Genomic DNA, 24,772 nt, shown 5'->3' with positions numbered 1-24,772 from the left:
TGCTTGGCCATTATGAGAGGAGTAACAGGGAGGGATGACGAGGACGCACCCTGCCTGAACAAATGGAGTAAGGGTGGGGGGTACAGGGCATTAATGCAAAAAGCCATCATGTTTTCTTTAAAATCATCTCTCATCTGAATGTTTTTAACAGCAGACCTTGTGTTCCATGTTTTCCCTCCACTCTTGTGAATTTCCATCATTCTGCATCTACATTCTGTTTGTGTTTTTGCCCCCTTGCTCCTGTTGGGTTTTCTTGTTTCCTTGTTCTCGTCTCCCACCTTTGCCTCATTCTCCGCTCCCTTGTGCATCCCCTTCCCCACCTCCACCGCCGTCAACCCCCCCCCCCCCAGTTATTCCTGTGTTCATTTTGTTCCTCTGAAGTTTATTGAATTAGCGCAGACAGCTGAAACGCAGAAGATAAGAGAGGCGCTCTCTCTGCTTCTCTCAGAGAAAAGGTATTGCACTGTGGATGAGTGAGCTGTGTGTGTGTGTGTGTGTGTGTGTTTGTTTGTGTGTGTGTGTGTGTGTGTGTGTGTGTGTGTGTGAGAGAGTGTATAGGAGGGGGAGGGGAGGTTATAGACAGAGGAAACGGGTAGCATTGTGTTTTGATGTTTCTCCTGAAAGAACGATAAAAAGAGTGTGACCTCAGTATTTTGTCTCTGATTCAGCTGTGATTAGCTTTAAAATCTGCCACTTGTTTAGTGTAGTGGACACAAACATCAAATCTCCTCTGATGGTCTTTGTTGTGAATTTCACCAAGGAAACACTGAAGTACAAGGTCCATGTATCAGCCGCTGTGATTTTAGATCATCAAAGGTGTGTTTTGTCATCCTGCTCAGTTTGGTAACACATAATTAAGTCATAATGAAACCAACTTTTACTTTTTTAACATTATACATATATTACATTATAATATTTGGCTTTAACTATTAAACAAGTGAAGAGTACAAATTATTTTCTCAATTTTCTATCGCAGGTCCATTAGTTTTACTCCTTGGGAAACATCAGGAGCTGCTACAAATGATTTTTTTTTCTATTATAGATCCATCTGTCATGTCTGAAATAGTGAAACATGCTGATAGAATAACAAACATGACAAGTAGTAGTAATAGTAATAACAAACAAATAAAAACCTAAGAAAATATGCAGATCCTCACATTTGAAAAACCTTTTACGTGATAGGTGATGTAAAAACATTTGACTAGTTATCAGAATTGTTGATATATTTTTGTAGTCAAGCAATAAAAACTTATTTTTAGTGGTAACATCATGCAGTTCCTGAAGCAAACCTAAGATTTTCAAAACATTTATTAGGTACCCCTGAACCTGTTTCACACAGACATTTATCAAATTAAGGAAATTCATGATTTTGATTTTCATGCTGTTTGAACCAGTGAGTGTAAAAGGCTCAATCCTGTTTGTCATGGATGGACAGGTCATCATTATTTGATTAGCAGTCTGTTTCCACATCTCTCCTTTGACCCTGGAGGTTTTAGGTTGCTGTGGTCCCCACTGGTGGACAAATTGGTGAGAAATCATTAGCAGAACTCCATTAACAATGAAGGAACAGGAAGGAGAGAGGAGGAGGAGGGGGGCTAATCCTTCGGCAGCAGGTGGCGGCAGGTATAAAATTGACAGAGACTCAAGAAAAGACTGTGATTGACGTGCATTTCTCTCTGAGACAAGTGGGTAGCTCAGAGGTCGTTGACCCTATTAACCCTGCCAGGGCTGAGGGGGTGCACCAGAGTATTCAACCCAGCCTTAAAACACTGTGTTACACTGTCAAGTAATAAGGTTTGTGGACACAGCATGTTACTGTGTTTTTGAGGTTCTTTTTGTCCAAGGAGAATCTTAATGCTACAACTTAAAATTATATTTTAGATAATAGTATGCTTCCAGTGTGGTAGCATCTTGTTTCAACATAGTGCGTAAAGCCAGTTCCATAAAGAAATGGCTTGTTTTGGAACAACAGTGCCCAGACCTCAGCCCCATCCAGCATCTTTGGCATGCTGGGTGCTTTGGGGTCATCACCCAGCATTGGTGGGCGACCTCACCAATGCTCTCTCAGCTCAATGGGAGCAAAACCCATCCTTTAGAGGAGTGCTGGCTGTTAAAGCAGAGGATTAATGCCCATGGCTTTGGAATGACATATGGGTGTAATGTTTAGGGTTTTTCACATTTCTTCTTTGATCATCCGCATGCTGTTGATGGTGTAGTGTATATACAGAATATTGTTGAGCGACCTGTTCGTTTTTGTGTTTTCTTTCTGGTGAGAAATCAGCTATGTTATATTTTTAGTTCAGCAAACTTGCCCTTAACTGCTCTTAAAATTAATTAAACCCAACAGTATAAGTTTCAACTACAAGAGTCCAGTGAGTTGACGTATATGTTTGGGAGAGTGGTGTTACACCCTCAGAGAGGAAAGACGTTTGGATAGCAAGCTTCTTAGGATTTCTAGCCTTACCTACCTAATGTCTCTATTATATCTTTAATCCCTTTCTTTAATAAAATGGTGGATGTCGCAGTTAAAATCAGTGAGAGATTACAGTTCTGCTGTAAAGTTTTTGGCTGTGCAGCAAACAGCCTCAGTATGTTTTGGAAGACATGAAGACTGAGGAGGTTTTCAGGAAAAAAAAAAACTTGCAATCAATCACAGTGATTATGTGGCATCCTTAAAGAGCTTGTTGAGTCACAGAGTGACAGAGATGGCGACCTTCTTATCTGTTGCGAGTTAAGTGTCACGTTTGAAGAAGCAAGCTCGGGTTAAACTTTGACCCCCTTTGCTTGTGTGTTTTTCCAAAAGGCCACGGAGCCAAGTGTACTTAGTCAAATGAAATATCCTCCTACAGACATCAGTGAGCACTCCACCTTCCCTCCTTCTGTCTCTCCCACGCAGAGTCTTCTCTCACTGCTATTCTCCTCTGTGTCACACGTGTAACCAGTAGCTGTGTATGGGTTCAGTCCAGTGCTTCACAATTTAGTTGTATTTCCACCTTTACCTTGTGTAGTTTTCCAATCTGCAAGCTTTTTTTTTTTTTTAGGACAAAGCTCCTCAAGCTTGGCAGTCTTGTCTCAGCATTGATCTTACAAATGTGCAATTTATGTGAATTTTGGAGGCTACAGGATTTTTATGATACTGCTGCAGGCTCTAATCTTAATAATCACATCGTAAAAATGATATTGAAGTGTTTAATTTTCAGTTCCCATTAAAGTCCCTGTTGAATTTGCCCAGTAACATTTGAGTCTACAGCATTATGTGATGTGAATAAATGACAACTTCAGATGTTCAAGCAGCAGAGATACTTGACATTTTCTGAGAAAAACAACAAGCAACGTGAAAAAAAAACTAATTGGCTTGATTTTAAGAGCGGAAGATTATTCTCGTTCCTGAATGTGGAACATCTGTGAATTTTTGTAATTAAGAACACAGGATTACCTGGCTGGTGTAAGCTCAAGAAATACTGCACTTCATAATCAAAGTAAAAATTAATGTTCAGGAATATCATTTTGTTTCCTAAAATGGAGACAGAGAAATGCGTGGTTTTGAACAAAAATCTTATAGCTCGTTTTTTTGCAGTGATGCAGTGCTGCCGTAGGTGAGGAGTTGATGCAGTGAGGTTTCTCTACTGAAGGATCACAGACGTTTCTTCATCGAGCAGATATTTCTGCAGCCACAGACCTCAGTTTTGTGTCAGCTCCAATGTCATGGCGGATTTGAGAGTGTGCTGCTGCCCTCCTCGAGCGCATTAGCATTTCTCCTCTCCCCCACTCTTTTCCCTCCGCAGTCTTCCCTCTGATGTCACGCCGGAGCTCAGACATGTTAACACGAACCTTCATGCTAACACAGTTCAGTCTGTCACTGGAGAATATTCTTTTACCTGCTGCCGGAGCGCAGGAAGACTTTTTCATTTTCACTGTCTCCGTTTACAATAGATCAGAGGCCTCTGCTGCACTGCTGAACTCCTGAACTCCTGTATACATTACTAATGAACCTCTGGATTGTTATACAGTCATACGTTAACAGGAAAGACAGGGGCCCTCTCTCTCTCTCTCTCTCTGTGTGTGTGTGTGTGTGTGTGTGTGTGAGAGAGAGAGAGAGAGAGAGAGAGACACCAGTACAGCACTATCATGAAGGTTTCTTGGCCTGGGCCTGCTCTAATTGATAGGGGCTGCTGGTATTTACTTACATTCTCTTGGCGGATTAAATCTCAAAGGAAAGGAGTGTAGATTGAGGTTGTTTTTCTCTTGGCTTTCTTTTAATATGCATGCTTGCATGCATGGACATTTATGTGTGTATTTGTGTGTGTTTTCTCATCCCATGTGGTTCTACATTCGTCCTTCCTCCATGACGAGAACTGTCGAATCCTGTAAAGCTGCATGACGTCCAGGCACCATGGAGCACCAAATCTAATCAGCAGCTACACTGCGATGTATGTGCTGCTCTGCTGGCTTAGGTTAATGTGTGTGTGTGTTTGTGTGTGTATAGGCTCACAGAGACTTATTTACTGCACACAGTCAATAGTAAATATCATTATCTCTGTAGCTAGTTTTTCATTTTGTCCAGTGTGTTTAATATGGAGGCTAGGCCTGCTGGGGCAACTGAGAAGCTACAGTGTCTCAGAGCAAAGCTGAGATCTCCCAGCTGGGAGGGAGGGGGAAGGAGGGACAGGGCCAGTGACTACCAAATACTGATTTCTGACTGACTGCAGGTGACAAACAAGAAAATACAAGCCACAGGCAGCAGACCAGGTCATAAGTTGTTTTGTAATGAACTGAGGACTGAAGGCTACAGACACAAAGGCTACAAGCTGCTGATTACAGACAACAAGCATTGACCAGAAACACAGACCACACACTGATGACTGCAGTATGAGATTACAAATCCTGTCTACCCGGATTTGTAGTAGACAGTCAGCCTCTGACTGATTGGAGGCTGCATTAACAATGAATCTGTGATTGAAAAATTGTTGACAAAACAAATCAAAATCACAAAATATCAGACAAGAGTGATTGACTAATTTTGAGTTGTGTTACAGTTTTTAAAGTCTACAGTGTATATTTTGTGCCTGCGCAAGCAATCAGATTGAAAACAGCCCTGCACATAAAAAAAGAACAATAATAACGCAAGAGGCTGTGGTGTTAGAGTTATGTTGCTTGAGGTTCCAGTAAAACCAAAGTAGGTAAGCGTTTTATTGCCCTAAAAAATGATCATAGTGGCAATAATTTATACTTAATCCATCTGTCATCACAACTACAGCTGCAAGTAACAATGATTTTCATTATTGATTGATTTGTTTATTATTTTCTGGTTTAATCAATTTGTAATTTGTCTAATAAAAAGCCAGAAAGTGGTTAAAAATGCCCTTCACAAATTCCCGCCACCCATCTTCAGACATTTAGTTTTATCTGACCAACAGTCCAGTACCCACAGATATTCAGTTTACTGTCATGGAGGACTAAAGAAATCAGTAAACATACATATTTAAAAGGCAACCAATGGGCTCACAGAGCCACCTCATTCAAACTGATGAGGGGACCACCTCCTTTCAGGCAGTGCTGTTGTCTCTCTGAACGCAGCCTAAGCCAGCATGTCAATCAGATTTTGAGCAGGCTCTTCTTGCTTGCAGCTTCAGATTCATGCAGTTTTGCAGAGGCACAAACAACAGAACCCTTGGGGATTCAAGATGCGGTGTGTGTGCAGCTGCTTTACAGGCTGCAGACAGTGGCTGCTGATCACAGATGGTGACTACAAATGGTGGTTAGACTTCAGTGGCAACAGACAAGGGTTGTGCGACGTGTACAGCGAGATGACACTGTTTAATTTTGCCATGCTGTTTCTGCTGACACACACCATCTATCCCTTTAATAGTTGTAAGGCCTTTGTGGTCAGTGCACATGATTTTTTGCAATGTGATGAAGAGCCATGACTTTTTAAAGTATTTAATTCGCTCTATTAGCTAAAAACAGACATTAATGTTTTGTCAAGAAATGTTTTCCCAATTGAATTGTCAGAAATTTAACAGTAAATCATGCAGATGGGTGACAAAGGTAAAACCAGAATAAATAAGGGGAGAAAATCTTAACCCAATACCCATGGAAAAGCTTGTTTTGAGTGACATGCCTGGTTTATGCTCATGCATAGGATCGACACAGAGCCTACTCTGTAGCATTGTTAGCACTTATTCTGCAGTTAAACCAGAGAAACTCTCGTCAGCAGTCAGGTTTTTATGCCGCTGTGTTGAGTTTCTTCATGCACTTCAAACAGTGGATCCTGAGACTGAGAGATCACATTAGAGTTGGAGTTCGTTTAACCTCTTCTCTATGTGGTCCATCGCTGTTCAATTCATGTTGCACTCAATTCAAAAATTGCAAAGAGGAACAAGCAACTGGAAATGCGTAGGGGAACACAGAAGTATAAACTGGCCTTTAAACGGCACTCTCCATCATCATCAAAACACCAAATGAGAGAGAAGAAGGGAGTTCATTTCTCAAGTGTAGCTCAGAGACATGGAGAATCTTTGCCAAGGACCACAGAGTTTTGGAGTCTCGTGGTGGATCAACATTTAATATTATGGTGGTTTTTCCTTTAATTTGTTACTTATTTCTACCATGATAAAAGATTTTATTCATCCAGTTCTACAGACCTCTGACAACAGATTGTGACTACAGACGGCTGCATGGACTTGAGACAGTAAACTGAATAGAGGACCGAAGCCTGCACATGAGAGGTGGTGGCTACAGACAGTGGCCAGCTCGTTTGTGTCTTACCGCTAACATGACCTTCCAGATGACTGTTCAGCTCAGAAACAGAAGAACAACAGATTCCAGTGCTCTTTGTAAAGATTTTCCATGTTTTAATATTCTGCTCAACCTGGCACAGAAATGGGAAAACTGGAAAATTGCTTCCCAAATGAGAACCTTCAAATGCAACGTTGCCTCCCTCCCAATAAGGTTTTCTTTTGTGCCGAGGAGCCTGTTTTCTCCATCTCTGTTAATAACGTCTTCTTCAGTCTGAAACCTTTTGATTTCATCTGGGTCTGTGACTGTTTCCACGCCATGTTTGTGCACACATGTGAGTTAACTGTGTGTGTATGTGTGTGTGCACGCTTGTGCTTGTCAGGTTGGAGATTGCAGCGTTGATTATGTGTCTGATGTTGTCGACAGAGTGACATCCCTTCTAATGAAATAATGGTCTAGTGGCAGAGTGCTGGAGGATTGCACATTGTAGACTTCAATTACAGACAAGATGATTTTTTTTCCCGTCTTTCCTTTCAGTCAGAAAAAAGTACAGGTTTTCTTCCTTTTTACGCGCTTACATTGAACACAAAGGCTGAATAAAAGGCTTTTTCCAGCCAGACTTGGGTCTAAGTGTTTTTTTTCTTTAGATAATGGATAGAAAGGACAAGACATGCCTTAATTCACCATCTCTTTAGCCAATCTGATGCCACAAAACACCCATTGCCCTCCTTGTATGCACGAATCAACCCGTTGCTGGTTGTTTTCCAGGCCAAACTACACATTTTTCACTGTTGTAATGTCTCCTCTTTTCTTTGAGATGCATTTTGCTCTGCTGCATGCATTATTCTGTGGACCGTGTAATTTATTTTGAACAACAAATGATCTTTTTAAGGTTCCAGTTTCAGCTGTGCCCTGTCTGCTATCTGGTATGAAATTAGCATACATTTCCTAAAAATATGCTTCGCTATCGAGTACACCTTTCAAATCATAACTAAGAGGAAAAAGGGCACATTCTTTGAATTGTACTTTTTTCTTATTATTATTTTTAGAGTGATGTTCAAAATTATACAATGACTATATAAAACCAAGGGCAGATATCTCATAAATAGGTGGAAATTGTGCTTCTTGTTGGTGACAATGTGGAGTCAAACATACTTGCAAACAGCCTGATTTCACACATCAGAAATCACTTGCTTTTCAAATTGATAACATGGTGTTTCTCAGTGTGAGTCAGCCATAGGAGTTAAAAGACAGTTACATTTAAGGTGCTACAGCCATTTTTTTAAAGGCAGTAAGATGGCTGCAGACTGCTTCAAGGATTAAAAATGTTCACTAACATCTCAGTAACTTCTAAAGTTGAGAGTAAACACTTTCAATTCCTGTAAAAGTGACTTTCTTCACGAGTTTAATATAGAAATCTACACTTTTTTATGAGTCATTTAAACAAAACACCAGTGGTTACAGTTCATGATTGTTTACTTAACATTCTCACAATACTCAAACAGAAGTTGAAATTCACTATAGGAGTATTTTCTTGTAGAGACGGCGCTTGCTGTTCACTCAGGTGATGGATTAGAGTGTAACAAAATGTAGCACTAATATGAAAACAGTTAATTTAACACATGAAAAATTGCTGTTTCTGTGTGGAAGCTGTTGTTCACACTGTACAAACACAGTGTCTTGTTTTGAGGGAAGAAAATGAGCCCTGGAAGAAAAGAGGAGAACACACACATATACAAACTCTGAACTGTAAACAACTCTCTCTCTCTCTTTTTCTGTCTTTTCAGGGTGGACCCCATTCCTTATGACACTCCCAAGCCAGCAGGACACACCAGGTTTGTGTGTGTTTCCGACACACACTCGCGTACAGACGGCATCCAGATGCCCTACGGCGATGTGCTGCTGCACATGGGCGACTTCACTGAGCTGGGCCTGCCCTCCGAGGTTAAGAAGTTCAATGACTGGCTAGGTACTAAGCTGCTTAATGTACACATTCATTCACACACACTGCTGGACGCACACATCATTTTCGCACTCACAGGCCACTGACATGCATGGTCTGTTTTATGGGCGAAGGGGAGGGGTGCATGCAAAGGCACGAGATGTGTTGTATGCATAACCGGTAACTGGACCACACAGTGATCCCCAGCCCCCGCTCCCCTCCCTCTTCCCCGTTGACCCTGCAACTGCTGCACTAAAGTGTCCAGTTTAACCCCTCTGACATAACACCCTGGTTCAGTTAACCTTTGACCTCTCCCTCTGGCCCCATGCTGTGGGTGGGAGCTCTTGGCAGTATGTATGTGTTTTTTTTGTTTTTTTTTTGTGTGTGCGTGTGTGTGTGTGTGTGTGGCTTCATTCCCAGCAACTGGTTTTTCCTCTTTGGACCCTTCAGGCAAGAGCTCACAGCCACTCTGAAGTGTTTCTGTCCCACGAATGTAGTCATGTTTCATACATTGGAAAAAAATACACACACCACACCCTCTGACACACCCCCTGGCCTTAAAGTGCATAAATCAACAAGTGCCACCCACCACACTTGCCTTTACACATTTTAATTTTTCTGTTTAAGTTTAAATCGTTTGTTTTGTTGATTAGTCTCCAGCAAGTAAATCAAAATGCCCTCTTAAATTTAATGAAAGAAGCACAATGAACACAAAGCTAATTTTGGAAGTCTTGCGATTGTTTACTAAGTCAATGCAAACAGATGCAAATTTGTCTTGGTCGAGCACATGAAGGCAAACACCTGTCTATATAAGCTGAAAGTGATTGAATTCAAATATAAATCTGTGCATATTCCATACTCTGTTCTGAACTGACGCTAGGCTGTTAGAGGCAAATCAACACCAAGTCAACATAGACTGCAAACAATCCAGGTAACAACAGGAAAATTCACTGTCCCTTTTTAGCTTGCACAAGAAAGTGGAGGAAAAATGGAAAAGAGGATGAAAAGGAGAAGGCACCACAAAAAGTGGGAAGCAGTTTGATGTTGATGAAACACAGAGAGAATTGAAGATCTGAAACTCGTGGTGATTTTCAAAATCCTGGCTCACTACCTAAATCATAACATACTTTTTCTGCAGTGAGGAAAGTATTAATTTCTGATGAAAATGTCTCTCATTTAACTATGATGAAAACTAAGTTCTCTTTTTTCAACTAACAGTTAATTATTACAACAAGAGTGTAAAAGGTGCAAAAGAAAACTGTTAATTTTAGAAAGAGCCTGATGTATTTTTATTGTCTCAGAATGAGGAACTTTAGCTTTAAAAAATGAATGTGAAACCCCCTCGGTACCCCTCTAAAAATGTTTTGAGTATCAAACACTCACCCCCTATAGAGTTGAAAGGTTGCTGTTAACGTTTTGCCTCTCCAAAGACGACAGCAGCTACAGTCAGTCTGGAATCACAGCAGTTACTGTGGATTCCAACACTGACCCAGTTTTAGCAGAAAAAAAGTTGTGTTCAGTACAGAATTTAGCCAAAAACATAACGACCTTCCATCCTCATCCCCCCAGTACAGCACCTGGGGCCACCAGGATGACCTGCTGCTCAGATTTTCTATCAAACACCTCCATCCATCACCACAGACAGCTACATCGTGTGTGTGTGTGTGTGTAGTCTTTGTTAAGCCAGGGTCAAAACAGCGATATCGCCCATAATGGGAAATCGATGTAGAGCAAAGTGGAAAATGACTTGGTGTAGTTTGGAGCACCCTGCCTGTTAATGTCCCACTGAAGGCTGTATGTGAGCGGCTGAACACCTGGAGCTCAAACCCAAAGGACAGATGATGATGATAATATGGGAGGGTAGAACATAACAACAGCCTGTTGAAAAAGGAAAAAAGTTGTTTTTTTTTTTTTTGAGAAAAAGTTTCTCATTATTAGAATACAGAAAATGTTATTATGAAAATATTTTTATAGCTGTAATATTTTTCAGAAAAATTGTTCACCTATTATCAGAAGAAAAGTTAGAGAGACAAAAGTCATAACACTGAGAATACAGCCATAATTTCTGAATAAATGTGATAACATTATGCGAGGGAAGTTGCAGTTTCAAGTAAAACCCTTTAACAGGTGTTAATAATTTTCAGTCGGGTTTTCTTTTTCTGTCGTAGTTTTTGTCAATGAACTGAGTTCATATTCTTACAGAAGATAAATACACTAATTGTAAATCATGTTGGGCAGAGGTGACTTAAAATAAATTTAGAATTTACAAGATATTGGCTAAGTCATTAAAAGTGGTCTGTCTTTTCCCATATTGATCAAATCGAGATCTAATTCCTATAGTTTCTGGCTGTTACCGGTAAAAGTTAGTAATAGTTTAGAAGCTTTTAAGTCCATGAAAACACTTTAGTCAGTATCTTTTGTTTCTGCCATGTGGAGGACAGACAGCTCTCAGCAGTCATCACCCTGAGAAAAATTTTCTTGTGTTGTGGCTTGTACAGTGCTGCTGTGAGCTTTCCATGCAGAATAGATGCTAATAAAGAAAATGCAAGTGCATGTGAAAGGTTCGATATTCTCTCCAAGGCTGGTTTTTGTCCTCTTTAATGAAGGCAGAAACACTCTGAGAGTGGAAGAGATGGAGTCAGACATGGAGGAGGTCAAGACAAATGCCATTATGAAGACATGAGTTCAATAATTTAATGTTTTCTGATTTTAAGATGAGGATTGCAATGCAGGGACTGATTGCTTAGACTCAGACTTAATCACACTGGGATGCAATCGTAACATCTCAGGGAAATCAAAAAGAGGTTTTCTGAGTCATAGCTTAATTCTACTCATGTCATTTTGGAAGTTGTGAAGCTGCATATTTTCGGTCCTTGTCAGTGGTTAGTATTCCTTGAAAAATACATTGTTTAACTGTTGATAACAGTGTTTTGATTATTAAATGTTGGGTTTGTGATGATGTAGAGAATTGGCTGTTGATATTGCTCCACTTTGACTTGTAGGAAACTCTGGGGTTATAACCAGTTATAACATTTTGTTTCATTTCATTTTGTCTAAGAAACATACTTAGATTTTTACTCCGTATTTCTTTGGATCTGGATGTTTAAGAGCCATGGTTCAAGAGACAAAGTTTCACAAAAGTCAATAGTTACATAGCAAAATGTCATCACTGTACACAAGCAGTTTCAGGCATATAGTTTGTACTGTGTAGGCACAGTACAAAGTTTTTTTTTTTTAAGCATGGAGAAACTTAAAGAATTGGAATCATAGACAGAATTAATAAACTGATTTTGGGAGGTGGAGGAGGCTGTGGTAGATTTAGAGCTCTTATAAACTGAGTGATGTGTTTGTGCATCCTCTGCTGCCCCTCCTCCCTCTGTGGCCTCCTCCGTCTGCTCCTCTTCTTAGACTGTGGAGGAGGCAGCAGTTTGTCCGGGCCATTGACTGCTGTTTGGTCTCCTGGAGGATATCATTGGAGATCGATGCAGAGGAACGAGCTTTCCCTGACCCAGGCTGTCTGATGGTAGAGCACCGCCTCTGATCTCCCGCTTTAAGCTGCTCCCAGAGGCCTCTGTAGCTTGTGTGTGTGTGTGTGTGTGTGTGTGTGTGTTTTCTTTTCAGTTTGTTTAAAGAGTAAATCATTGTTTCTCTTTTAGTTCAGTGTTATGTAGATTCCATTCATTTTGCCAGTTCAAATATAGTAAGAGGCAACGAACCACAGAGATTTCCAAACTGATGAAAAATCCTAAATCATGGCATCAGAGAAACAGACTGTGAACACAATACTTACATGTTATCACCTTGGTGAATGAGTTAGCAAACACTGGCCTTTTTATACTAGAGCTGAAGCCATTTATCAATTAGTCGATCATCAGAAAAATAATTCTCAACCATTTTGATAATTATTTAAGCAAAAAAGAGATCTATTCCTGTAAAAAGCAGCTGGCGGTGGCAGAAAATGAATTTGATGAGAACCAGAAACAGTAAAGTTGCAGGCAGTACAACCAAAACAGTGAGCTGAAAGACGCTAATCTAATGCTAATCTAAAAATATTAATAGGTACAGCTTCAGAAAGGTGGCTTGTTTTATAAAACTAGTGCTGCTTCTGCACTAATTAGAAAACGCCTTGATTCAGTTCCTTTATGTTTCCTCAAGGACTGATTTGAGGAGACGAGAGAGAGGTCCTAGGCGAGGACAATGTAATTTTTGAAGATTTAATTTTCCAGATGTTGTGTAGAATATGATTTTCTATCAAACTTCTGTTTACCCTGAGCAGAAAGAATGTATTTTAAGTGCGCAGTGTGTTCTTAAATCTCATGACAAATGTTAAGTATGCTGTCTTGAGAGGCATGACAAAACATTTCTCACATTGCATTCATAGTTCTTGTTCTTCTGAGTTTTGTTTTGATTTTCTTGCTCTCCTTCATATCCCTGTTTGTGGGCAACGAATAAAAAATAAATCTAGGTGTATCACTCCACCACCCCCCTGTAGGATGTATCATGGTGGCAATAAAAAGCAGTAGAATTCCCAGAAGAGTAATGGAGATGGAGTTGTTTGATGGTAATTATGTTTTTCACCACCTTTTCCCAGCCTGGTGGTGGAGAGGATGATTCGCTTTAGGGTGTGTGTGTGTTTGTGTGTGTGTGTGTGTAAATGGATGCGTGATCCAGTTAGAGTGCTGGGGGACTGTGAGGCAGCGCTCTCATATAAGGTTAGCCTGGAATTTATGATCCTGAGACGCGACAAGAGCTAATTTAGAGCAGCGGGAATGAAACTTATAGACCGGGGAACCATGATTCTTTCATTTTCAGCATTAGAGAACACACACACTCTCTTTCACACACGCTTCCTCACACACACACACACACACACACACACACACACACACACACTTTAGACGGATGCAGTGGAATTTTTGTCTCAGCATTGAGCCAGTATATTTTTTTTGCCTGAATTTTGATTCTCATGTATTCAGTTTCTATTAGTTTTCTATTAGTTTTATTGATATTTTCTTCATTTTCTTCAATTTTCCTTCTTGGCATCATAACCTTCTGCCATTATTGGCCAGAGCAATACAGGAACAGAGGAAAAAATGGACAAAAGCACCTCACAAAGACAAAGGTATCCGCCAATGTGGGTTAGTCAGCAGAGCAAACTCCATGTTGTAGGTGGAGGTAGGCATCTCATTTGTAAATCTGGTGCAAAAATCTAACTTTCACCACAGGTGTGATCATTCAATCGTGATTGGACCAAAATAGTCACGTGACACACAGTTGGAAGTTTTAAAGTGTGATATTTGCAAAATATGCAGTTTGCCCTAAAGTCAAACAGAATAATAAGAGCTACAGTTTTGTAGATGTTTGTATCACAGTTTCTGTCTTGGTTTCAGAATTGTTACACCCTTAGAACTGTTCAACCAGGTGATAAATAAAGAATAGAATTGGCAGATAGAAATCATATCGCCTGGGTCAACACCCATTCTTCCTGTAGCTGTTGTTCAGTTAACTCTATACACATAAATTAGCGTATGAATTTGCCTGCACAGCTCCTACAGAGCAGGCTGAAAAGACAGAAAGAAGACTGAAGACTGGAAAAAGAAAATCTAAAAAACAGATTCCAGGGGAGGGAAAAGAGAAATATAGAGAGAGAATGGAAGGGTGATGAAGGCCAGACCCTTTCGTTGAGTGCTCAATCGGCTGGAATAAAGTAGTAAGTCAGTTTCTTGATGGCGAAGGGGAACCGAGGAGAGCGAAAAGGGCACAGCAGAAGTTGAAAGATGAGGGGATGAGAATCGTAATAGATGTTCCTCTCTATTTAGTTCAGGTTCATGCTTTTTCCAGCCGCCCAGCATCTGCAAAGATGGACGGTAGTCTGCAGGGGTCAAGCAGAGCCGTCAGCTGTGGTTGTAACCTCGCCGACTGTCTGAATGGAGGGTATTTTTCCCCTCCACTTATCTTGAGTTTTCTTTGCAGTCCTGATCTGTGCTCAGGGTTAGGCATACAGGGAGTTTCTGAGGGAGTGTACACTCCATGTACAAAATATTAGGACAACCTGTTGTTTCTGTAGAAACAGACTGACCAGGTGGAAAGTACAACCCCTCTGTGATTTTATAAAACACTGTTCTGCCTTGAAGGAGAGCAGAGCTGCACAATATGGACAAATGATACAGTGCGTGAAGAATTGTTGTGTAATGACATAAAAAATAATTTGTGGTGATTTATGTTTGTAAAATCAATCTTGTCGTTAATGTAACAACCTTGGAAACCAATATTCTGCAGAAGCAGTATTCACTCAGTAATATCCTTTACTGATTTGCTGACCACATGCATTACAATGTGTACAAATACAGACTCAGAAATACTTACAATACAAGTCAGACATTTGTGTATGCCTCAGCTACTTCAATGTCTCAAGGATGCTCAATCACTCCTGAGGTGTGCTAAATCACTATTAGTCAAGTTTTCAACAAAAAAAAAAATGTATATTATATATTTTTTATAATTTCATGTTTCAGTAATAACGAAAACACAATACACTGTGTAGCCCTAACACAGCTGTAACAGAAGTAAAGGACACAGGATATTAAAACCTTTTACGCTGTTTTGTGCAACTTTCATAATTCCTAAAAATTTATCCTCAGTGTCAGAAGTTTGAGTTGATTGGAGAGTTTTGGTTTCAGCAGCTGATTTAAGTTCTTGCTCAGAGACTGTTATACTGTGCTTCCTAGTCATGTAACATCCTCAGTTCAGTTCAGTGTCTGCTGTCTCTTCAGTCAGCTTGTGCACTAAAATATCATAATCAGTGACATGCTGGTGGAGCAAATGTTGCAGAAATGCTTTACATTCACATGTACAGTAAATGGTTTATTTCAGGTGAGATCAGAGGAAAATTAGAAATTGTCAGGTGAAGAAATTGTTGTTTTCAAACCATGAGAAAACTTGACAAACTTAACATGGACTCCAGACTCCAGCTCACCACCCTCTCCCTGGTTTCTGTCATCTCTTATAGGTGGCCTTCCATACGAATTCAAAGTGGTGATCGCTGGGAACCACGAGCTGACCTTTGATAAGGACTTTATGGCTGAGCTGGTCAAGCAGGATTACTACCGATTCCCCTCAGTCTCCAAACTCAAACCAGAGGACTTTGACAATGTCCAGTCGCTCCTCACAAACTGTGTGTACCTGCAGGACTCAGACGTCACCATAAAGGGATTCCGGATATACGGGACACCATGGTAAGAGCACCAGCTGTTCTCTCTCTTTTATCCCCCATCAAAAAACTTCTCTCATTACTTTCTGTCTCTCATAACCGCTGAGTCACATTTCTGTCTTGCTGTGTTGTGGATCCCTGAGGTGAAGGTGTGCCTTCTCCTCTGTTAGTGTCTGGCTGTTTTCCAGCTCCCCTCTCTGCAGTAACTCTGTACTCTGCTGTACGCTCTTGGTGAGGGGCCTCTCTTACATGCAGGGAGCTATTCCCAGCTCACACATTCCTTTATGAGCTCAGGACCTTCGCCTGCTCCCCAGGCTTACGTTACACCTGTGTTTTGACACGAGGTTAAGTGATACGCGTGGTACCGGGACACTGTCAGAAAAAACGCCGGAGGGGACTGTATTTGGTCGAGGAGTGGTGTAAGCAGCATGTATTCAACAGACAGAGGCAGTTGGGGATGTTGTTAAAGTGAGAAGCTTTTGAAAAAATACTTATAGTCATTAGGTCACTGCTGTATTCATGGATGTATCCTGTAAGATCTCATGCAGTTTTATTCAGAAACATCAAAATTTCATCTTAAAAATGGTATCCTGTGCTTGTGTTGTACCTCATAGGGATGTAATGACATCAAAATCTCACGATACAGTAATACCTCAATAACAAGTCCACAATATGATATTTATTGCGATATTTCTAAAAAAGTTACACGGGGAAACTGAAATGCTTCCACACATCAGATCTAAAAGACGCTGTAGCATCCACAAGTTCAAAGGCTTCATCTCTCTCTCCCCCTGCTCTGTTCTCCTTCGCCTCCAACACCAGCATCCGCCAGCTTCACTGTAGATTTGAAGAGGGAGCTAGTGGAGTGCAAAGGATGATGGGCACACATGGGATGGTTGTCTCTGTAGTTCTCATTTCCCTTCGCTCTACGCTACCGTGGCTGAGACAAAACTACAGTTTTGCCTGAAAGACCTATCGTTTGTTACCGTCCAAGTCCACAATGGTATGGAGACACTTTTGTTATCGTGATATCTTGAAATTGGCAATACTGTTACATCCCTAGTACTTCACATAAATGTTTTTCAAAGGAGGCTGTGATACTTTTTCTAATTAACTTTCATAGGGTTGACTGAAATGCCTTGAGGCGTTGAAGCTTCGCCTGTTGCCATGGAAATCATTGTTCAAATCAGTATTTGAATACCTTGAGGTGTCCCGCTACCACCTCCAGTCAAAGCACTGAAGTATTGTCACAGTTGTAGTGTTGCTTACTGTACTGCAAACTGTGAGAGTGATGATATTTCATCATTTAAGTTGTCCATTGCTCTGCAGTAGAAGTAATCTTAGAATAATGTGGATAGTTTGCCAATACAATATTGAGCCTCTAATGATTTTTTATACTCATCTGTGTTAAGTCCAATAGAAAGAAAGCTCTGTGGTTCAGTCTGAACTGTTGTCTTGCAGTATTTAAACACTCTTGTGGTCTGACCTCAGCTCGCCTGCACTGCAGCTGTGTGTTTTGTTGTATGACGGTCAAAGCTAGAACTTCCCCTGCCCTGCTGTGACTCCCTCTGCTCTCTCTGCACAGTGGTTCTCACAAGTCTGCTCCAGACTTAAAAATAACTATTTGGGTCACACCTTCATCCTTTAGCAGCTATAATTAGTAGGTTTGCAGCCTGGCTTCAGAAGTGGCAGAGGACAGAGGCAAGGAGGAGATGGGGGAGGGAGGGGCAGAGGGCAGATCCCAGCATTTCTCAGACATCACAGCAGCAGGAAGAAGAGATTACCCTCTCTTTTCCCTCCATCCTTCCTATTTTCTATCCTTCTGTTTGAAGGAGGAAGGAGGCTGCCCCCCTTTCCCCGGTGGGTGTTTAGTGTGAGGGCTGGTAAGTGTCTGTTGTGACAGCTGGGGGTCTCGTGAGAGGCGGAGTGGACAGCTTGGCTGCCCCCCCACCCTCTCCACCCCTCCTCGGCTTCCTCACCTCCTTCACACCCATATGCCATCGTGGCCCGAGGTCTGGCCTGCTTGTCCAGTGTGAGGTCTCACTTAGCCCCGCAGTGACCCCTCACTTCATCAACAGCTCACCAGCTCGCCGCCTGGGTGGCCGTGTTCCTCCGAGCCATCAGCGGTCTGCTGCTGGGAGCCTGGACGCGACAGCATCACTCAGGAAATGTAGCAAGTAGCTGCCACCTGATAAACGCTGCAGTGGTCTGCTCTGTTGCTGCTTTAAAGCCAGTGAAATGGGCTGGGTTTTCAGCTTGCCGGCCAGTTCTTTTCATTTTAACGCATACAGTAGTCACATTCAGTGGTGGTAAAGTTTAAAATTTTCCACTTAGTTAAGTCCTGCTTTCAAATTTTTACCTAGGTAAATAGGAATGGGTAAATAGCAAAAGAAGCACTCCTTTTTTGAGTATTAAATCATTGATTCCTCTGCCCAAACATCAAAGCAAAGTTTTGATGTTGTACTAGATCCTCATACTGTTTGGTCTAATTGCTCCACATACTGTTTGGTAGTTTCACCTGTAAAATTCATCATCGTGTTTTTATAAGCTCATCACCTGTTTGCATGACAAGTTGTACAGCAATCAAATACATCATAAGTAAAATATATTCCTCAGAAGTTTTATGTAAATCTGTGATGTCTCACAAAGTGGAGATACTGGCTGTACCTCAGCGTACAGCATAACACAGAGTTATTGTGCTTCTTTATGCTCCATCTCATTTTTAGGGTATTTTGGTTTTATGACGATATGCCATTACCTTTAGTGTAGCAAACATTTTTGTATTTTTGGTTATGACTATGTACAGGAAAATACCAACCAATAGTCATTTGTTTTTTGTTTTTTACTGCAAATGCCACAAATTTTAAAACTTTTCGTACATCTGGGGACATGTTCTGTCTTACCCCTGTCCAACTCAAGCTGAAAAATGTCAATGACAAAAACAAAATGCCAGCAAAAGGCTGTTTCCTTGTTTCTTTCACTTTGTCAAGAAATCAACTTTGTCCTAAAGAGCTGTTTACTTAACAATAGGCTGTTTGCCTTTTGAATGCATCAGCCTCTTTGCCTCTAAGATGAATAAGTAGATTGTTCCTACTCAGAATGGAAACTCTTTTTCCTCAGACAGTATGTCTGAATGCTGCAACATAAAAAACAGTACCTAGATTATGTTCAGCACAGTGGAAAAAACTACTTTAATATTCTGTTTACATCTCTTCCTCTGTTCAATAAATACACTTAAATAATTAATTGTTTGTGTTTCACAAAACACATTAACTGCACAATCAGTTAGTCAGATTTCTACCACAAGAGAAAGCAGGAGTCTTTTGTTTTGATATCGCTTGGAAATGGTTGAGAAGCAGCAGGTTACACACAGCAATACTGCAGGTTTTCATGTGTTCAAGATGGGAGGAAACACTCTGCCCCGACTGACTGATAAGCAACATTGCACTTGTCTTTCCATCGCTGCTCCCACCATTGCTATTATTATAATTTTTTTATTAATCCATCATTTAAATGTCTGTTTTAAAGGTCTCATCGATAAATTGATAAAAATGACATTCAGCTGCAGCACTTTCCAAACACAATCCATTCCATAATTATCTGCAGCAGGTTGTCAGCTCAGCATGTGGCCATTTTCAGCGGAAAGATTTGGAAAAGGATTTCAAAGGATTTTTGACACATCTGTGTCTGATGCCCTCTCATTAGGTCCAAGTGTGGGCTAGTAAAGGAGACTTGTTTTCACATCATATCAGTATCTACACTTTCCCACCCTGATGGTTTCAACTCTTTATGTCCTAAAACTGAGAAGGTAAAGTCCACTTTGAACTCAACTCTTCAGGGATCGAGGTGGCTTTGAACAAGTCCCAGCTCAGGACATAGCTTTTTGGTTACTTAAATATGTGTTCACATTGAAATAATGCCAACAAGTTGCCTCAGTTAATTAATCTCACTAGAGTATCTGAAAAACCAGTTATCCAATAATAATAATAATAGTAAACTGTTGAAGGGAAAATTGCTCCAGATAGAAATCTGAACCCTTCTCAGGATGTGAGTTAATTGCAGATGAGAAGATGAGATTTATGTAAAATAAGAAGGTTTGAGTATTAAGCCAGGGTTAGAATTCCTGAAATTACTCTGATTGTAGTATGTTATTGCCAGCAGTGAGTTATAACTTACTGAAATGGTTTCATGAAAGTGAAGAAAAAAATGTGAAGTATGTAATCACATGACTATCATGAGGCTTAATTCATTCAAAATGTAAATAAGTCTTTCCATCTAATGTTTATTGTCTAATATATGTAAGATGTGATTTGAGCTGCAAAAGCTGCGGAATAATGCAGTCCACTGTCATTTATATTCTTAAAAACTACAAATTTCAGCTATTGCAACATTAACGTTAATGTCCCGACTAGATAAAGAACAAGAGGAAATATCCTTCAGTTTTCATTATTGTGATAAATAGGTTATATGAATAATTAGCAAACAGTGTGAATCTAAGATTATTTTCATGATCAGTTAAATCCAAGGTGACATCTTCTTGTTGCTTGTTTTGCTTAAAAGCCCAAAGAGATTCAAATGACAGTTATATAAAGTAGAAAAAAACAAATTCACACATTTGAGAAAATGAAACCAGCAAATATTTTAAGTTTTTGTTAGAAAAATCCTTTAAACTATAAATCAGTCATCAAACTAATAGCTTATTAATACTATTATTAGTTGGTTAGTTAGTTTGTTGAGTTTAAGTTTATGACCTTAAGGACAGTATATTGTTGTCACAATGTTCGTGTTAGCCTGTTCTAAATCTAATTTTCAAGACATTTTCAATACCTTATAACTCTGATACTATGCTTTAAACATTTGGAGTAAAACTCTTCTTCCTCTGACCCGGTTCACTCCTGCTCAGAGTGAGTGCAGTGTACCATGAAAGACATACAACACACAATGTTTAATGACAGATGCTTAACAGACCGAATGCCTAAACTTCCCCTCCTCGTACTCACACACTCCTACGCACGCACACACACACACACACACACACACACACACACACACACTCTGTGGAAAGACGAGCAGACGCCTGCACCTTGTCAATCAAATGTCTCTAAGAGGGGCTGAAGGTCTCTTGAAGCTGGACAGTTTTGGATTTTATTCACATCGTTAACTCCTCCTCCAGAAAAGTAAAACCTTTTGTTTGAACTTTGAAACCCATTTGATATATTTATTAATGTTCTTTTTTAAAATCTGCCTCTAATCTACTGCTTTAATGCAGGATATGAATTTCTGGTTTTTGCCCTTTGCAAATGGTAAAAAGTCATTGCAGTCAGATCAGTAATGTGACACCTTTTGCTTTAGGTTAAAGACTTAAAACACCTAAGATCTTTAATGAAATCTACTCTGACAACTTTAAAACTTAAGTTTATAAACTAAAAATCTGAAATGAAGAGGTTTTGCTTTTTTTCTGGTTCATGATTCAGCAGTTATTTGAAAAATCAATTATTAGAGCATACATAAACAGCCACTGTTAAAGCCTGGTCCTGGTCTGTTTAAATGATAGTCAGTGAAGTACTGCAGCTGGTGAACCAACAGCTCACCTGCCAGGCCAGCACTGGTCAGTCCTAATAGCTGTCCTCTCTCTAAAAGAATCTCTCCAACCTAGCAACCAAGCTAGTTAGCTCAATTGCTAACAGAACAATGAGTTGACACAGCTTGGTCAAAGACTGTCGGTGTGCAACGCAGCTAATAAGCCCTGATAGCTTCCTACGTATTGGAAACTTCAAATCTCCATTCCTTCAGAAATTAGCGCAGTCAGGACAGTCGGTTCATAGTCACGGTCAAACTCAAATTGTGTTTGAGATATTGCAACAGGCATGTTTCACTATTTTAGGATCATTTTATAGACTGAACAAAAAGAATAATTAACTGGTTAGTCACAGCGGTACACATAATGTGCATCACGCTAATGCTGAAAAGATTTGTCAGTGAACCATGTTTTGATAATTGATAAATCATTTAAGTATTTCCCATCCTGAATATTCCCAATCATTCACTTTTTACAGCTTCCCCAATGTAATAATTTACAGCTTAGTTTGGTTCCTATCATTGTAAACATTTTGAGCTCTGCGATGGGGCATTAGTCATCATTTTATAGACTAAAATAATGACTCAAAAAATAATTATTAGTTGCTGCTCACACTCTCATAGTCAGCTCAGACATAAATACAGAAGGAGTGACGGCAGGCTGGTCACAGATATGTGAGGAATCCTGCTGGTTTTATCGACTCTGATAAGCTGCTGACTGATTCAGAACAGAGAAGTATGAGCAGGGAGGAGAGAGGGTGAGAGAAAGAGAGACTCTTCCTTCTTTGTCTCTCTCTCCCTCTGTAGGGATTAACCTGTTTTGTGATTCTGGACTTGACCGCAACTTAACTCCCCGGTCGAAGGTCAAACTGTTGCCGCTCCCTCTGCTGCCTCCTCCCTGATCCTCCCAGCCTTCCTCTCACCTCCTCTACCTCAACTCACTGGGCATCCTTTCATCCCTTCTCTCACTTCCTGTCCTCTCCAGTCGTATTTTATTCTTCTATCCCATCTCTTCTCTCCTGCCCTCTTTCCTCTCCTCATCTCTCTTCTTTCCCTCTCATCTTCCTCTTCTCCACTCTGTTTTCTTTGTGTTACATCCTCTTTTTTCCTCTCCCTGCCTCCTGTTCTCTCTTCTTTTCATTTCTGGTCATTTTTCATATTTCTCCTCTCCTGCCGTCTAATTTTCTTCCTTCTCCTCTCCTCTTTCTTCACAGTATTTACTTTGGTTCCTGTTAACCAGTGAAATGGCAAACAATGTTTTGGTTGGTTTATTCGATAGCAAATCCATCTGCTGGCTGGCTGGTTTGCGTGTGTGTGCGTGTGTGTGTGTGTGTGTGTGTGTGTGTGTGTGTGTGTGTGTGTGTGTGTGTGTGTGTGTGTGTGTGTGTGTGTCCCTACCAGAGGCAGCAGATTAAATCCAACTGCCCTCATTTGACTCTCTGAAGCTCACCTCAGGGGAAACCCGGAGGGCCAAATGCAGATTTGTCATTTGCAGATTTTAGTTTTATTCATGTATTCATTTTTCACTGTAAAGGTCAGTTGTGTGTGTGTGCGCATGGGCTTGCATTTATGTGTATAAGAGTGTGAAAGAGATGGGGAGAGGAGGAGCTGTTGGTGATGGTTGAATATCGGCATGTTTAGTCACAGTTGTTTTTGTTGTGAGGAGGACAGAGATCAACCTGTCTGTCTGCCTGTCTGCCTGTCTGTCTATCAATCTATACATACACTGTAGTTGCCAGAAACAACAAAGTTTATCCAGTCACATTTTTAAAATGCACTTTCTTGATCTTGGTTGTTTTTAACTTAATATTATAACTGGATGAAGGTTTTTGTTTCGATCCGACTTCTAGATATTATCCAAGAGACAAGCTGAGCAAACATTAGCAGCAGCTCTGCTCAAACAACATGGGAGAATCTGCAGATAATTTTGCTTCTGGTAAAAACCTCCTGGATCATAAGTTATCGGATAAACAAGCTGAGCAAACATTAGTGGCAGCTCAGCTCGCAACCTCTCCAGGAAGATTTTTAATGTGAAACCGCTTTATTCAGTGTTTTTACTAATTTTAATCACTATGTCTGTTTGTCTTGGAGAGGAAGTGGTCTCTGGGGATAAATCTTGACCGGCCTGCATCAAGCCCTGACCTCAACCCCATGCAACACTTCTGAGATAAACTAGAATGAGTCAGACCTTATCAGCATTTGACCTCACTCATGCTCTTCTGGCTGAATGGGAGTGAATTCCTGCTGCCAAGATCTGTTTGGAAAGACTTCACACAAGAGCAGAGGCCCATGGTTTTGGAATAAGATTACATTCGAGTGTAATGTTCAGGTGTCCACATAGTTTTGTCCATGTAGCGTATGGTAGGAAAGACCTGATACCTCCCTCCATCTCTCTCAGGAAGTGGCCTTTTGTTGAATGAACATCCTGGTGCTGTAAAATAAGGCCCACCCCTGACCCTTAATGCACACACACACACTCACACATACATACAGGTTTACTCTCCTCCTGGGAAGATTCAGCTTGAAAGTCATGAGAGGGCAGGTAGTTGCAATATTCTGTAAATTAACTGTTGCTGTACATGTACAAAAACTGCAATCTTTTATCTGACAATAACAATTTACATCTTCATTATGAACAACAAAATAAGAATGCTGAACAAATCTGACAGAAACAAAATAACCTGAAACCAAAAGTTTAAAAGCTTAATTTAGACCTTTATTGTATGAAAGTTAATGAGTCTGTTCAGCAGCGTTTAGGAAGGTTTGTGTAAAGCTGCTGCTTTATTTCAGGAGAAATAAGTCTTGAGAATGAATCTTAAAGCAACTAGATGAAAAGAAAATGAATGATACACTGCTCCTAAAATACTTGTCTTGTAATCCCAACTCTCTTTATATTTGTGACACTTACAAAATCATTGAAGCACATTTTTACTCCACTGCTTAAAATCTAAAGTTCACTATTTGTCCCAGAAAAAAAACAGTGTGGTCTTGAATTTAACTTAATTCAGTAACATAACATTGTCTGTATTATTATGTACTCCTTTTAAAAACATCATTGATTTATTTGGACAGCTCTATAACAAGTGAGTGAAAGTGAGCGCCTGCATTTTTAACTTTGTGTTTTCATCTGTCCACGTCGCTGAGATCTGACATTTGTGTCGGCTGCTTTTAGCTTAATCACCCCTAAGTCACCTCTTCGCCGGCGCCAGCCTCTGTCAGTTTATGTTGGCTGTCTGCCCACCACACACACTCACACAGTGACACACACTATTTTCTCTGTCAGAGTGTGAGCACATGGCAGCGCT

General features: G+C 40.4%; 1 protein-coding gene across 1 annotated transcript in view; it reads left to right on the top strand.

The window, feature by feature from the left end:
* The window catches only part of mpped2a (metallophosphoesterase domain containing 2a), a 61,483-nt gene that overhangs the window by 10,361 nt on the left and 26,350 nt on the right, over nt 1–24,772 (top strand). The window contains exons 2-3 of the mRNA XM_018683307.2: nt 8,526–8,707; nt 15,690–15,915. Of these exons, the coding sequence (XP_018538823.1) occupies nt 8,526–8,707; nt 15,690–15,915 (408 nt within the window). The remainder of the gene's footprint in view (nt 1–8,525; nt 8,708–15,689; nt 15,916–24,772) is intronic.

The sequence above is a fragment of the Lates calcarifer genome, linkage group LG2 (assembly GCF_001640805.2).
Source record: "Lates calcarifer isolate ASB-BC8 linkage group LG2, TLL_Latcal_v3, whole genome shotgun sequence".
NCBI lineage: Eukaryota > Metazoa > Chordata > Actinopteri > Centropomidae > Lates > Lates calcarifer.
This window is presented reverse-complemented; position numbering and strand designations above follow the sequence as displayed.